The sequence below is a fragment of the Oncorhynchus masou genome, chromosome 28 (genome assembly GCF_036934945.1).
Source record: "Oncorhynchus masou masou isolate Uvic2021 chromosome 28, UVic_Omas_1.1, whole genome shotgun sequence".
Lineage (NCBI taxonomy): Eukaryota > Metazoa > Chordata > Actinopteri > Salmoniformes > Salmonidae > Oncorhynchus > Oncorhynchus masou.
Window position 1 is genome coordinate 34,281,906 of NC_088239.1, and position 17,686 is coordinate 34,299,591.

The window sequence follows — 17,686 nt, forward strand, 5'->3', positions numbered from 1 at the left end:
TTAGTTCACAGATGGGGCCAACAGATGTGACAGCTCAACTTTTAGCTCCTAATCAACTTTGCAGTATTTCCTTTTTTTTGCGTTATTTCTTACATGATTAGCCTAGATTTTCTTTTCTGTTATTACATACAGACGGAATTTTGGGTGGGATATCAGTGCAAGGGTAACTCGCCAGCATTACGACCAGGAATACGAATTGCGAATTGGAATCTTTGTTCGCACCACCCAGGGCAAGTGAATTAATCCAGCGGCTACTCCAAAGCACTGCCAGCGGAGAAGAGGGATTCAGAGTAGACGTTTTGTCAGGAGGCGTGCACACCATCCATCACTTCCAAGTATATTACTCAATAACGTTCAGTCTCTGGATAATAAAGTAGACAAGCTCAGGGCAAGGATCTCAGTCCAGAGAAACAAAGATTGTAACATACACTGTTTCACAGAAACACGGCTCTCTCGGGATATACTGTCCCCATCCATACAGCCAGCTGGGTTCTCAGTATACTGCGCAGGCAGGAATAAAGAACTCTCAGAGAAGAAGAAAGGCAGGGGGTATTTTCATGATTACCTATTCATGGTGTAATTGTGATAACATGCAGAAACTCAAGTTATTTTGTTCACCCGACCTAGAATACTTCACAATCAAATGCCGACCGTATTACCTCCGAAGATAATTCTTAAAGTCACAGCCGGTTATTTTCCCCCTCAAGCTGATACCACAACTGCCCTCAAAGAACTACACTAGAACTAAATCTGATAATGGTGCCGGAAGAAATGGCAGCAGTTTTACAGGCGCCCAACAAATTGTGCTATTATGTGGCTTTTTTTGCGTTGTTTGTACCTTATTTTGTACATAATGTTTCTGCAACCGTATCTTACGGCAGAAAAGAGCTTCTGGATATCAAGACAGCGATCACTCACCTCGGATTAGACAAAGATTTCCTCAACAACAAGCAAGACTCACATGACATTATCCAAATACCCGGCAGGTCCGACATCCCGGTTATTCGCAAGAGGAAGCTACAGGTACAAAGGATGAAGAGCCGGATGCCTCATCAGGACCCGCAGAATGCGAGTAGTAGAGCTGCAATTACCGTCAAAATTACTTGCCAATTGGACAATAAATTAGACGAGGTACGATCACGAATATCCTACCAACGGGACATCAAAAACTTACCGGAATTGTGGCTGAATGACGACATGGATATTTAGCTAGCAGGATATACGCTGCACCGGCAGGATAGAACAGCACACTCCAGTAAGACGAGGGGGGGGTGGTCTATATATATTTTTAAACAACAGCTGGCGCACAAAATTTAAGGGAGTCTCTAGATTTTGCTTGCCTAAAGTAGAGTATGTTGTGATAAATTGCAGGCCACACTACTTGCCTAGAGAGTTCTCAGCTATACTTTTTGTGGCTGTTTATTTACCACCACAAACAGATGCTGGCACTAAGACCGCACTCAGTCAGCTGTATAAGGAAATAAGCAAACAGGAAACCACTCACCCAGAGCAGCACTCCTAGTGGCCCGAGACTTTAATGCAGGGAAACTAAAATAAATTCTACAAAATCTCTATCAACATGTTAAATGTGCAAATAGAGGGAAATAAATTCTAGATCACCTGTACTCCACACACACACAGATGCGTACAAAGCTCTCCCTCGCCCTCCATTTGGTAAGTCAGACCACAACTCTATCCTCCTGATTCCTGCTTACAAGCAAAAATGAAAGCAGGAAGCACCAGTGAGTCGGTCTATACAAAAGTGGTCAGACGAAGCAGATGCTAAACTACAGGACTGTTTTACTATCACAGACTGGAACATGTTCCGGGATTCTTCCGATGACATTGAGGAATACACCACATCAGTCACTGGCTTTATCAATAAGTGCATCGAGGACGTCATCCCCACAGTGACTGTACGTACATACCTTAACCAGAAGTCATGGATTACAGGCAACAATAGCACTGAGCAAGAGGGTAGTGCTGCATCTTTTTTTAAGACGCAGAAATATAACCAGGAAGCTTTCAAGAAATCTCGCAATACCGTGCTACGAACCATCAAACAGGCAAAGAGTCAATACAGGGCTTAGATTGAATCATGCTACACCGGCTCCGACACTCGTCGGATGTGACAGTGCTTGCAAACTATTACAGAATACAATGGGCAGACAACACAACAGTGGTAGGCCTGATCACCTACAATGACGAGACAGCCTATAGGGAGGAGGTCAGAGTCCTGGCCAGGTGGTGCCAGAATAAAAACCTATCCCTCAACATAACCAAGACTAAGGAGATGATTGTGGACTACAGGAAAAGGAGCACCGAGCACGCCCCCATTCTTATTGATGGGACTGTAGAGGAACAGGTTGAGAGCTTCAAGTTTCTTGGTGTCCACATCAACAACAAACTAGAATGGTCCAAACACACCAAGACAGTCGTGAAGAGGGCACGACAAAGCCTGTTCCCCCTCAGGTTCTTCTGCTGCAAATTGAGAGCATAGAGACTGTCAAATAGCCTTCACCAGACAGCTGCCACCCAGTTACGCAACCTTGCACCTTAGATGCTGCTGCCCTATATACATAGACTTGGAATCACTGTCCACTTTAGTACAGGAACACTAGTACCTTTAACAATATTTAAATCATGTTTACATATTTCTTTACTCATCTCATATGTATATACTGTATTCTAATCTACTGCATTTTAGTCAATGCCACTCCGACATTGCTCAATCTAATATGTATATATTTCTTATTTCTTACTTCCATTCTTTTTCTTTTAGATGTATGTGTACAGTTGTGAATTGTTAGACACTACTGCACTGTTGGAAATAGGAAATCAAGCATTTCGCTACACCCGCAATAACATCTGCTAACTATGTGTTCAGTAAGTGACCAAAAAATGTGATTTAATCTGCTCTCCAAACCATTGTGATCCATTTAACAATGTATTGTGATAATATCCTCACAGACCATGCAGACTTGTCGACGTGACAATTTGGAGCAGAATGAAGTGCTACTTCCTGTGTCTTGTTCAAGGGGCAAGGATTTAATTACAGAACAAGTATTAATGGAGTGCTGAGATATGAGCCTTGATGGATAGGAATGAGGGAGCTGAGCCTGAGCCCCCCCGATATTGGATTGACCTCCTAAAACATCATCCAATCCCATTGTCTCAGTACTCCTTGGTCACGGACCGATTTAAGCTTTAACTTGACCCTAAAGGTCAGGGCTGTAAAACTTGTCTTCAGAGTATTGTCTTAATTAAACTCATCCTACTTAAAGAGAAGCTCATCTGCATTCATAGCAGCTTGTTTCCAGGGTGTGTGTGTGTGTGATGAACGGCAGTAAAAATGTGTAATTATTTTCCAGTGTCGGTCAAGTATGGCTGTGCCCGTGACCAATACAGAGTGGTCAAAAGGTTTTAAAATTATACTCACCCCCTCCATCACTGATGATTGTGGCTGATGAGTTGTTCATCAGCAGAATGCGGAGAGTCATGAGATGCTCATGCATGCCATTAGGCAGTTCAGTCAAGCGGGTGGTCAGTGAAAAGAAGCCTGCACAAGCATAGTGTAGTGTATGGGAGCATTGAGCTATCCTTGCCCACACATACTTGACGACTGGGATTCCTAATCCAGTGCAACCTTCATCTGCCTTTCCAGCTGTTTGGGCGATGGGACTCCTGTATCCGCCTGGTCAGCCAAATCAAATTTTATTTGTCACATACACATGGTTAGCGGATGTTAATGCGAGTGTAGCGAAATGCTTGTGCTTCTAGTTCCAACCATGCAGTAATATCTAGATGCTATAGAGTACAGTATATACATATAAGATTAGTAAAGTAGGGTATGTAAACATTATATAAAGTGGCATTGTTTAAAGTGGCTAGTGATACATTTATTACATACATTTTTCCATTTTTAAAGTGGCTAGAGTTGAGTCAGTATGTTGGCAGCAGCCACTCAATGTTAGTGATAGCTGTTTAAAAACTTCTTGAAACTCCCCATCCCGGATCCGGGATCGTGACTAAAGCCTCAGGCTCATTAGCATAACGCAACGTTAACGATTTCTGAAAATCGCAAATAAAATTAAAATAATGCGTCTGCTCTCAAGCTTAGCCTTTTCTTAACAACACTGTCATCTCAGATTTTCAAAATATGCTTTTGAACCATAGAAATTGACTAATTTGTGTAAGAGTATGCAAAGCTAGCATAGCATTTTGTGTAGCATGTAGCACGCAACATTTTCACAAAAACCAGATAACCAAATAAATAAAATCATTTACCTTTGAAGAGCTTCTGATGTTTTCAATGAGGAGACTCTCAGTCACATACCAAATGCGCAGTGTTTCCTGAAAGCGTCTGTGTGTAGGAGAAATCGTTCCGTTTTCTACATTGCGTCTGGCTACCGAAACAAACCGAAAATGCAGTCACCTACAACGTAAAACTTTTTCCGGATTAACTACATAATATCAGACCGAAACATGGCAAACGTTGTTTGGAATCAGTCCTCAAGGTGTTTTTTCACATATCTCTTCATTGACATGCAGTTCGTGGAAGCTTGCTTTACTCTCTGTATCTTATGGAAAAATACTGGCAGGTGACTTTTGCGCACCAATTTCGGCGCAGGACACCGGGCGGACACGTGGTAAATGTGGTCTGTTATGGTCAATCTTCCAATGATCTGCCTACAAATACGTCACAATGCTGCAGACACCTTGGGGAAACAACAGAAAGGGCAGACTTACTCCTCTCGCGTTCACAGCCATATAAGGAGACCATGGAAAACAGAGCCTCAAAAATCCTTGTCATTTCCTGGATGCCATCTCATCTTGGTTTTGCCTGAAGCTCACGTTATAGGGCACGCACAGAGAAGATCTTTGTATTTCTGGACACGTCAGAGTGTTTTCTTTCGAACGGTAGCAATTATATGCATAGTCGAGCATCTTTTTGTGACAAAATATCTTGTTTAAAACGGGAACGTTTTTCATCCAAAAATGAAATAGCGCCCCCAGAGCATCAACAGGTTAACAGTCTGATGGCCTTGACATAGAAGTTGTTTTTCAGTCTCTCGGTCCTCACTTTGATGCTGTGGGTCCAACATCACCAGTGCACTTGCTAATAAACTCGCTCACCAAATCAGCGCTTTCATCAATGTTGTTGTTCGATGCTATGCGGAACATATCCCAGTCCACGTGATCGATGCAATCTTGAAGCGTGGAATCCGATTGGTTGGACCAGCATTGAACAGACATGAGCATGGGTGCTTCCTGTTTTAGTTTCTGTCTAAAGGCTGGGAGCAACAAAATGGAGTCATGGTCAGCTTTTCCGAAAGGAGGGCAGGGGAGGGCCTTATATGCATTGCGAAAGTTAGAATAACAATGATCCAGGGTTTTGTTTTGTTTTCAGATTAGCCTTGTTAAAATCCCCAGCTACAATAAATGCAGCCTCGGGATATGTGGTTTCCGGTCTACATAGAGTCGAATGAAGTTCTTTCAGGGCCGTCGATTTGTCTGCTTGGGGAGGAATATACACTATGATTATGATTGAAGAGAATTCTCTTGGTAGATTATGCGGTCGGCATTTGATTGTGAAGAATTCTAATTCTAAGTCAGGCGAACAAGAGGACTTAACCTGTTGAGTGTAGGGGGCAGTATTTTGATGTTTGGACAAAAAACGTACCAAAATGAAACTGCCTATTTCTCAAGCCCAGAATCTTGAATATGCATGCAATTTGCTGTTTTTCCTGAAAGTTCTCTGTTCCATAGCCTGCCTTCACTCCATTTAAAGGGATATCAACCAGATTCCTTTTCCTATGGCTACCCCAGGGTGTGAACAGTCTTTAGACATAGTTTCTGGCTTTTATTTTGAAAAATGAGTGAGAAAGATCACATCGCATCATTGTATGGCTGGGTGCCAGCAGCGTTTTGCATGTGCAACAGCTAGGAGCAGACATTTTCTCTCTCCTATTGAAGAAGCCACAGTCCCGGTTGAAATATTATCAATTATATATTGTAAAAACAACCTGAGGATTGATTATAAAAAACGTTTGACATATTTCTACGAACTTCACGGATACTATTTGGAATTTGTCTGCCCGGTCTTGACCACTCGAGCCTGTGGATTCTGAACATAACGCGCTAACCAAAAGAGGTATTTTGGATATAAAAATAATCTTTACGGAACAAAAGGAACATTTGTTTAACTGGGAGTCTCGTGAGTGCAACATCCGAAGATAATCAAAGGTAAGCGATTAATTTATTGCTTTTCTGACTTTCGTGACCAATCTACTTGGCTGCTATCTGTTTGTAATGTTTTGTCTACTGAGAGAGATGTCCGTACATAAACACTTGGTATGCTTTCGCCGAAAAGCTTTTTTAAAATCTGACAAATCTGTTGTAATGTTGGTGAATTGACGTTGCTCTTATATCCAATAGTTCCTTCCGACTGTATGTAATAAAACCTAAGATTTCCTGGGGTAACAATGTAAGTTATAACACAGAAAAAATACTGCATAGTTTCCTAGGAACGTTAAATGGGGTGGCCATGTCTGTCGGAAGGTCTTGTGGTTTGTAAATGGAGTTGTCTATCTCCTAGGATAGTTACTCGCCAGTGTTTGAGAGCCCAGCCTTCCAAATATGTTCCTGTAGTTTTGCTTTCCTTATGCATTGCTTGCTTGCTTTGCTCTGCTTTGCGTTGCTAGTAAATTCATTATTCGATCTACAGACAAAGGATGCCAAGACGACAACTCAAATGTCATATCCTCGCATATAGTTGATTACAATTCAAATATGAGTAACTGTAACGGCGTTCTTCGTTTGTTGAATGAGAGTCGGACCGAAATGCAGCGTGTTGGTTACTCATGTTTTTTAATGAAACAAATGAATCGCGGTACATGAAATAACTGATATAATTAAAAACAACAAAACGGAACGTGAAACCTAATTACAGCCTATCTGGTGAAACTACACAGAGACAGGAACAATTACCCACGAAATACAAAGTGAAACCCAGGCTACCTAAATACGGTTCCCAATCAGAGACAACGAGAATCACCTGACTCTGATTGAGAACCGCCTCAGGCAGCCAAACCTATACTAAACACACCCCTAATCAACCACAATCCCAATGCCTACAAAACCCCCAATACAACAACACAATAACATAAACCCATGTCACACCCTGGCCTGACCAACTAATTATCTAAAACACAAAATACTAAGACCAAGGCGTGACAGTAACCTGCTTTATAAGACCAACTCAATGGCCTTGTAATTAGTTTCTGCTCTGAGAATAGCAAGTTGGGAGTTCGAACACAGGCAAAATCATAAAAAAAGACTGCAAAAATGGGACCCAATTCGTCTTTATTTGGCACTCTGCATTAAGGAGATAGATTGGGGTTAGACCCTGCGATAGACTAGTGTCCTGTCCTGGTCGTTTACTTGTACATCAAGCTGCCTCACGCTACAGAAACAGGAAATAGGCTCCCCCTCTTTTATAAGCCGTTCAGGCTCGCACAAGACAAGGCTCATCAAATAAAAAATGTATTCATCACATACTGTAGACTAACAGTGAAATGCTTACATTGGGGGCATTCCCAACAATGTAGAGAGAAAGAAAATAGAAAAGTATTAACGTAATAATAAACACACAATGAATAAACAATAATACAATGACTCGATGTGCAAGGGGAACAAAGTAATTGAAGTAGATATGTTCATATAACTAGGAATAAAGTCATTAGGCAACATGATGGATAATAAATGTTGCAGAAACGTATATGATGAGTCAAATAAGTTGAGGATCCAGTTGCAGAGGGAGGTGTTCAGTGCCAGGGTCTTTAGCTTAGTGGTGAGCTTGGAGGGCACTAGGGTGTTGAACACTGAGCTGTTATCAATGAATAGCATTCTCACATACAGTGCCTTCGGAAAGTACTCAGACCCCGTGACTTTTTCCACATGTTTATACATTACAGCCTTAATCTAAAATGTATTAAATAAATCTACACACAATACCCCATAATGATAAAGTGAAAACAGATTTTTAGAAATGACCCTTTTATATGAGATCCGAAATTGAGCTCAGGTATGTCATGTTTCCATTAATCATCCTTGAGATGCTCCTACAACATGATTGGCATCCACCTGTGTAAATTCAATTGATTTGACATGATTTGAAAAGGAACACACCTATCTATTGACAGGAATTGTCCATAAACCTCAGAGACAAGATTGTGTCTAGGCACAGATCTGGGGAAGGGTGCCAAGAAAATGTCTGCAGCATTGAAGGTCTCCAAGAAGACAGTGTCCTCAATCATTCTTAAATGGAAGAAGTTTGGAACCACCAAGACTCTTCCTTGAGCTGGCCACCCAGCCAAACTGAGCAATCGGGAGAAAAGGGAATTGGTCAGGGAGGTGACCAAGAACCCAATGGTAACCCTGACAGACCTCTACAGTTTCTCTGTGGAGATCGGCGAAGAGAAGGATAACCATCTCTGCAGCATTCTACCAATTAGGCATTTGTGCTAAAGTGACCAGACAGAAGCCACTCTTCAGAAAAAGACACATGACAGGCCTCTTGGAATTTGCCAAAAGGCACTTAAAGACTCTCAGACCATGAGAAACAAGATTCTCTGGTCTGATGAAACCAAGATTGTCTTGCCCATTCATGCTCTGAATGGCACACCATGTCTCAATTAAAAATCCTTCTTTAATCTGTCACCTCGTCTTCATCTACACTGATTGAAGTGGATTTAATGGAAAGAGCAGGTGATGTTTATGTTTTATACACAGTGTATATTATCCATATCTTTGTCAGGGTGCCCGCACATCAGCCTCTCTTGCGCCGTCTCTTTCTATTAGGAGTTTCAGGATTAGGGCCTGGTCTCGGGTGACCAGTATGTCTTGCACTGCCAATTCGTTGAAGTAGAAATCTTCGTCCAAATCGAGGTAATTGATCACTGTTCTGATGTCCAGAATCTCTTTTCGGTCATAGAAAACATTGGCGGAAACATTATGTACCAAAAAAAGTTCAGATCAGCGCAAAAAACAGCAGAATTGTTCAGGAGCCCGTAAAATGGCAGATATCCATTCCAGTGCCATTATTTCTAGTATACTTAATCTGCTTAACCCTTAGCCCAGCGGAAATCTAATTAACCCAATAAAATCCCCATCAAAATCCATCAATTTAACTAGAGATATCTATTTTTTTGCATGGGCTCAATCCACCGCATCTGCCGATATTGCCCTACCGTATCTGCGGTGAAAGGTTGCAGAGCTAGCGTGGTGTTTGTCAGACCATGAGACATCCCAAATATCGGTCTTCTCACAGTAACTTCTGTAGCCTCCGAATGGTTTGGCCTACAAAACTATGACCACAAACTATGGTGCAACTCTCACGAACAGGTTGCTGTTCCCCGTTTTGCTCTCGGACGCCCACAAGCCCCACAAGACTCGTCTGAAGGTCCGCAGTACAAGTTTATAAAAAATGAATGGAACTATACATGGAAATAGTTTAGTGCCTAAAATGAAGGGATAAATACAGTACAAGTAAAAAAAATGTTTCCTGATATTTCTTATATCTCTCAGATATAGGACAGACACTTCAGAACAAACTACCTTTTGATTTCTTTGGCACTATCTGTTGTTGCATGGAGTAAATCTGTCATTCAGCGGGATGATATTGGCTAATAGCAGTAATGGCAAATTCAATGTTTCATCCAATCATTATTTATTTGGCACCTTAGAGGCCTTAAAATACTAAATCAAGTAGCGAAATAATCCTTGGTATGACCATCTTAAAACAATTCCATATGTTTGCATATTTCTAAGCTATCAGACTCAAACTGCTAAACATCTGTACCAGACAACATAACAAAATATTACATGTCTCACTGTTCAACTGAAAGTGTATCTATCAGTTTCATATCAACCACTATTTGTTATGATGCATGCATACATAATTAAAAATGTCTATATAATCTTGCGATTCAGAAAACATAATTTGCCATTAACTGCTATTGCTACTAGCTACATCAGTTAGTACTATGTCCTTGCATCCAATATGTAATTTGCTCTCACATATTGCATATGGAATGTGAATGTATGTACACAGGAGGATTCTGTATTAAAACCTCTTACGGATCATACCCTTTTTTTACATTTTCACCTAAAATGACATACCCAAATCGACCTGCCTGTAGCAAGGATATGCATATTCTTGATAACGTTTGAAAGGAACCACTTTGAAGTTCTTGAAAATGTGAAATTAATGTAGGAGAATATAACACATTAGTTCTGGTAAAAGATAATACAAACAAAAAAACGTGTTTTAAATATTTATTTTTTATCATATTTGCAATAAAAGAGAAAGGCTATAATATAATATTACAGTTTAGACACAATTTAGATTTTGACCACTAGATGGGAGCGGTGTATTTGCAAAGTTTCAGACTTATCCAGTGAAACATTGCAATACTGCACACATTTTTTTATCAAGTATCCCCAAATGTGCTGAATTGGTCAACTGATACATTTTCAAGTACAGAAAACATAAAAAATTTAAGTTTACTACCAGGATGTTCATACATGATGGAAAATTAGCTTCCCAACAGAAAATACACTAACCTTTACACATCTAGATGGCCGGGGGGGATGGGTGTGGGGCCAGAAACAGCAGGGGTTCAAACTTTAAAACCCAGTTCCTACATTTGAATATATCAAACAAAACTATGCTACATTTTATCTCTGGGACCCTCAGGATGACACATCAGAGCAATATTACTGAATGTAAGTACATTATTTACCTTCCGAGCTGTGATAAGTGTTTTGTTGTTGTGCACTCTTAAACATTAGCATGGCATTTATTCACTGTAACAGCTACTGTAAATTGGCCAGTGCTGTTAGATTAACAAGAATTTAAGCTTTCTACATATAAGACATGTCTATGTCCTGGAAAGTTGGATGTAACTTACAACTTCATTCTATTCACATTAGCAGCAACTGTCCCGGTATAGGGATGCCGATAAATGCGTTACTTGGACCACACCATGGCCTATAGTCTCCTTTTTCTCCTGCCAAGTCAATTTATCGTAAATTACGGGTCAACAAAGATAAAATTAGTTGAGCAAACTGCGAGGAGATATTTTTCATGTTGAATGAGTCCTTGTTAGTAAGAAGAAGGCCCTCTTCACCCACTGTCCTCTCTGTGAAGGTAGAGTTAGTGTTGAAAGGGTTGACCACATGGTGAGAACTGTTATCAGAGCTCAGAGTCAACCTGCCCTTAGGCTCTGGCTGGCACAACTGTTATTCGAACAAGTCATGCTGTCTCTGAGAAATTGTGTGTAGCACAACTAAAGAAATACACTTTTTTTGAGGGGAGAGACAGTTATTTTCTATGGTGGATTTGTCAACCTAACCCAGGTGTTCCTTCCTGTGTGGAAATAATGGGAAAATCAAACTGTCTGTTGAACTGGCTGTATGAGCCCTGCCTCGCATCAGCACAGCTCCCCATCACAAATAGATCGCACACAGCTACCACCCGAGAAAGATATGTCCAAATAATAATGACCATGCTTGAAATACAGACCTTGACCACAGGGGGATGCTGTCGCACTATTTGAGTTATATTGAAGAAGGAGAAGGACAGTGTATTCCAGCACCCATGCTTTTTATTACATTTTTTCCCTTATCCTTTCTTCATTTCAATTGAATATATTCTATATGAGTGTATGTGTTGAACCATGCATTGCTTTCCCCTGTGAATACTCCAATTGAAGACCCATATGGGAAATGTTTATTGTGAATTACCACAGGGAGGAGGAACAAATTGTGGAATAATATTTTGTTCCCCTTGCTTTAAAAAATTAGTGTGAGAGATGTAATTTCGATATGGGCAGCCCCAGGCAGAGTTTCCATTGGGTTTGACGCTTAAAAGGGTATCTATAAGGTAAGGGAAATACCTTACAGATGAATACCCATACACCCCCCTGGAAAGATCAGTGTATTTTGCTTGACTATGATGCATTGTCAGTAGGCTATGTAATGTTTGTTGTCAGGTCAGTACTCAGTACATAACATACAGTATGTTGCTAAGGAACAACATGTGTGGGAGATTTGGTCACTTCATCATTGGCAAGTCAATTGATTGCTGTGCCAGGAAACAATACCATGACCTGTCTCATAACATGCATGCGAGGGAAATGTATACCATCTCAAGCCACCAACAAAAACATAAATCAAATTGAATTTGTCACATGCGCCGAATACAACAGGCGAACCTTAGAGTGAAATGCTTATTTACAAGCCAAGAATGCTTTAATAAAATAAAAATAAGTGTTAAGTGAAGATAGATAAGTAAAAATTTGAAAATAGAAAATAAAAGTATCAAATAAATTAACAGCAGCAGTAAAATAACAAGCGAGGCTGTATACAGGGTGTACCGGTACAGAGTTAATGTGCGGTGGGCACCGGTTAGTTGAGGTAACTGAGGTAATATGTACATGTAGGTAGAGTTAAAGTGACGATGCATAGAATATAAACAGAGAGAAGCAGCAGGGTAAAAGAGGGGTCTGGGAAGCCCTTTGATTAGCTGTTCAGGAGTCTTATGGCTTGGGGGACCTCAACATGGCGCACCGGTACCACTGTCGTGCGGTAATTGATCAAGTGCATTCTATTACATTTCCCCATGCAAGTAGCACTGCATATTATATCTTAGCCTATATTTTCACAAACTATGCTGAATTAGCAATATTATAACCAACACCATATACCACCATATAGGCTACCAATACCATTCCGATTGATTCATAGTTCATAAGCCACTGTTTAATTCTCTCTATGATCTCTCTCCAGTGATTGTGGTCCTCTATGTGGGTCTGAGACGACAGAACAAGAAGGAGACCCTGATGACGTCAAAGGAGGACATCCGTGACAATGTGATCCACTATGACGACGAGGGCGGGGGCGAAGAGGACACCCACGCTTTCGACATGGGAACCCTCTGCAACCCCAAAGTCATCAAGGAGAAACTCCTGAAAGAGAACCGGGACCTTTTCCGACGTGATGTCAAACCCGAGACAAAAACCGGCAAAAACCAACTGCCTGTTTCCCAAGACAGTGCAGATATCTGCAACTTCATCAATCAGCGACTGAAAGAAAACGATGTGGACAACTCAGCCCCACCCTATGACTCTTTAGCTACCTATGCCTATGAAGGGGAGGGCTCTGTAGCAGAGTCGCTCAGCTCCATCGAGTCTCTGGTTGTAGATACCAATGAGGACTATGATTACCTCAACGAATGGGGTCCTCGATTTAAGACTCTGGCAGGAATATTTGGAGAGCAGTCGGACACTCAGTCAGACACAACAACAACAACAGAAAACAGACTTTGATTATGTTATTCATCGAATCCAAAAGTGGACATAAAATGCCATTATTTTAGTTTTTTTTTTCCTTAATTTCAGGGTTTTCTATTTTAGCAAATGAATTTGTTCGTCAATCTTTTTCTTGTGGGTTTTTCCTATCTTCATTCACAAAGATGTATAAAAGGAGGATAGGTAGCTAGATGAAAAAGACAGCCTTTCAACTACTTTTATAGTGAATGTTGTTTTATGTCTTATTTATTCTACTTTGTTTTCTCACTGCTAGGGGGAAGAAAGACAGAAACACAGAAAATGCAAGCATTTTCTTCTTTGATATCCTTATAAGTGCCTCAATGATTGTTTTCTTATTTTTTTTATTCTCTCTCTCTCTCACTTTCTCTCTCTCTCAATCTGGTCACGCAAGCATAGGCTGACTGGCAGACAGAGGCATGTGGGTTTGAGACTACTCTCAGTTGGACAAGTTATGGGGAAATTATGTGGCCCAGGTTTGGCCAAAGATATTTTGAATGTTATTTATTATTATTTATTTATTGTGATGGAGTTTTTGGGGGGAGGGGTTTCTTCGTTAACATATTTATCTATTTATCTCTTAATCATACACATATTTGGGGGGGGACACACTTGAGGATTTTGTAATTATTCCATGGCTCAAACGAAAATGAAAGTTTCAGTTAGGTGAGTCAGGTGTCTTGACTTGTACTTGTAAAAATGTATTTAGGGCTAACCAAGATCATGCAGTTCAGTCAATGTAATAAACACTGTTTTCTTAAATAAACACCACTGGTAAAAACAAATGTTTCATTGATTTATGTTTTGTTCTATTTTGTTTTGGTTTTGGGAAAGAACATTCTCAATCTGGTTTGGCTTTGTGTGAAAATGTAATATTATTCTTATCCAGAAACAGAATATCATGTTTGATTCAATAAGGTACCGATAGCCTCAGTCTACTGCAATACTGTCCGGGGCCTGCGAGCTGATCTAATGTCTAGGAATTTGTGACAATATTGACAATGGGGAGCATTCCATTGATAATGGAACAGAAATGGGAACAGACAGCATTATAAGCTTGGAGCCTTCCATATTAATAACAGGCTGATCCCCAGAGGCCAGTGTATGGCGTAGTAACTGTGTGTGTTTGTTTAATGAAACAGTCACCCCCTTCGCTCTGTATCCATTTTGAATAGTTGGCTTCTGCCATTATGAATGTATTGTTTGATCTCTGTGGCTGTTGTAATGGACCAGTATGCCCCTGTGCTCTAGTGTGGCCTTTCTGAAAATCACAACACTGCCATTTCAGCAATGAGTCACCCTGTTACTGACATTGACCAGATGCAGACAGACCAAATACAGACATCAGCAGTAGGGAAGGCTCACCAACCTGCATAAACATGAGCGAGGAGAGAGCTAGCTAGCGAGACAGATACTGAATTGATAAAGAGAAAACAAAGCAAATACTGGTGATGGGAGGATACGCTATATATACAAAAGTATGTGGAGACCCATTCAAATTGATGGATTTGGCTATTTCAGCTACACCCGTTGCTGACAGGTGTATAAATTCGAGCACACAGCCATGCAATCTCCATAGGAAAACATTGCCAGTAGAATGGCCTTACTGAAGAGCTCAGTGACTTTCAACGTGACACCGTCATAGGATGCCACCTTTCCAACAAATCATTGTCAAATGTATGCTCTGCTAGAGGTGCCCCGGTCAACTGTAAGTGCTGTTACTGTGAAGTGGAAACGTGTAGGAGCAACAACGGCTCAGCCGAGAAATGGTAGGCCACACAAGCTCACAGAACGAGACCGCCGAGTGCTGAAGCGTGTAAAAATCGTCTATCCTCAGTTACAGGACTCACTACCGAGTTCCAAACTGCCTCTGTATGCAACATCAGCACAATAAGTGTTCATCGAGAGCTTCATGAAATGGGTTTCAATTCCAGAGCAGCCGCACACTAGCCTAAGATCATCATGTGCAATGACAAGCGACGGCTGGAGTGGTGTAAAGCTTGCTGCCATTGGACTCTGGAGCAGTAGAAATGCATTCTCTGGAGTAATATAATAATGCTTCACCATCTGGCAGTGGTATTACCCTCCTACCATTTGTAAGACAGTGAAAGAACTAGCATTCCTGTTCAGTGCATAATTAACAACGGTTAAACATTTTTGGTCAAGGATTTTCTCAATTTTGGAGTCATACAATAAGAGAGACCAATAGTGATGTGTTGTCAATGTGTATCAATCCTCCAAATGTTTAAAACACAATCCAAATTTGCATATAGGACAATAACGTGGGAAAAGACTACTCACTCGTAACCGTCTTCCATTTTCTAGAATCTATGCATTATTTCCCTCTTATGAGTCATACTGTATGACCATTCACACTGCTGTTTGAAGATATTTACCAATATCAAACAGGTGTTTTTAATCAACTTGGGTTATTTTACAGTAGAGTTTTAATCCTCATCTAGGGGCATGATTCAAGAGTATTTATGAATATGGAAATGAAGCTGTCACAGCTACTGTTCCTAAGTGCTCTCTTGAACGACGCTTCTAACTTTAGTAATCCGCAGAACTCAGTTTGGAAGAGAAAACCTCTCCTCAATAAATTACCACATTGAAACCATTGGGCTTGGTTAATAACCAGTGAGGAGCACCGTGGGAAACTGTGCAAGGAGGAAAACACGTAGCTAGCTATCACACAGATCAAATCTAATGATATTTGTCACATGCCCAGAAACAGTGAAATGCTTACTTACAAGTGCTTAACCAACAAGGCAGTTTCAAAGAAAAATACACCTCCCCAAAAAGAAACAAAAGTAACAAAATAATTAAAGAGCAGCAGTAAAATAACAATTGTGAAGCTATATACAGGGTGCACCGGTACAGAGTGAGTCAATGTCCGGGGGCACCGGTTAGTAATTGTGGTAACATGTAAGTAGAGTTATTAAAGTGACTATGCATAGATAATAAACAGAAAGCAGCAGCAGTGTAAAACAGGGGTGGTGGGGGGGGGGGGCAATGCAAATAGTCTGGGTAGTCATTTGATTAGGTGTTCAGCAGTCTTATGGCTTGGGGGTAGAAGTTTTTTAGAAGCATCTTGAACCTAGACTTGGCGCTCCTGTACCGCTTTCCGTGTGGTGGCAGGGAGAACAGTCTGTGACTTGGGTGGCTGGAGTCTTTGACCATTTTTAGGGCCTTCCCCTGACACCGCCTGGTATAGAGGTCCTCGATGGCAGGAATCTTTGCCCCAGTTATGTACTGGGCCGTTCGCACTATCCTTTGTAGTGCCTTACGGTCGGAGTCCGAGCTGTTGCCATACAAGGCAGTGATGCAACCAGTCAGGATGGTTTCGATGGTGCAGCTGTAGAACTTTTGAGGATCTGAGGACCCATGCCAAAACGTTTCAGTCTCCTGAGGGGGATTAGGTTTTGTAGTGCCCTCTTCCACACAGTCTTGGTGTGCTTGGCTATGTTAGTTTGTTGGTGATGTGGACACCAAGGTACTTGAAGCTCTCATCCTGCTCCACTACAGCCCCTTTGATGAGTATGTGGGCGTGCTCTGTCCTCCTTTTCCTGTAGTTCACAATCATCTCCTTTGTCTTGATCACAGTGAGGCATAGTTTGTTGTCCTGGCATATGGCCAAGTCTCTGACTTCCTCCCTATAGGCTGTCTCGTCAACGCACACTTTATATGTTTACCAAAAACTTGGCAACGATAAAGGGCATTGAAAAGTAATTACATTTCACAATGAAGGACAATGTTGCTTACATATAATCTGTATTTACTTGTATTGGTTTCCTTATTGCATAGTGGGTAATTGCTTTCGTAGAGCGGATGTCCTGCATATCCCAGGTCGGAACAGATGGGATCAAACAGGAGGGAGTTTATAGTCCACATAATTTCCTGTTATGATCAAAATGATTTCTCATCACTGGTTTCTGCATTAGACATATGGGGATTGTAATAAGTCTAGTTCCTATATGGGTCGTTCCTCCTATCTACTCCCACATCATCCACAGAGCTAGTGGTCCCTCAATGTGGTCCCTCAGCAGAGCAGATGACAAGACCAGGATCAAACGCCCACAGACATGAGTTGGATCGGAGTACCTCTCCAACCCAACAACTTTAATGATGGCAGTCTCAGACTAAAGTATGTAGTTAACGATAGAGCAGCAAAATAATTGTGTGAGTCATCAGGCTAAATGGGATGTCCCTTTCCCACTTCTTCTTACATTCAATAATGCACCTTTAAAAAAAACGAATTAGCTTTGCATTGCCCTACATCTTGAATAAAAACACAA

At 41.0% G+C, this 17,686-nt stretch overlaps 1 protein-coding gene across 4 annotated transcripts in view; it reads left to right on the plus strand.

Moving 5' to 3' along the window:
• The window catches only part of LOC135518574 (cadherin-12-like), a 126,157-nt gene extending 112,234 nt beyond the window's left edge, over positions 1-13,923 (plus strand). For all 4 annotated transcript variants that reach the window (XM_064943741.1, XM_064943742.1, XM_064943740.1 and 1 more), the window contains one exon: positions 12,853-13,923. In XM_064943741.1, coding sequence (XP_064799813.1) covers positions 12,853-13,391 — 539 coding nt within the window. In that variant the 3' untranslated portion in view covers positions 13,392-13,923. The remainder of the gene's footprint in view (positions 1-12,852) is intronic.
• The last annotated feature ends 3,763 nt before the right edge of the window (positions 13,924-17,686 follow it).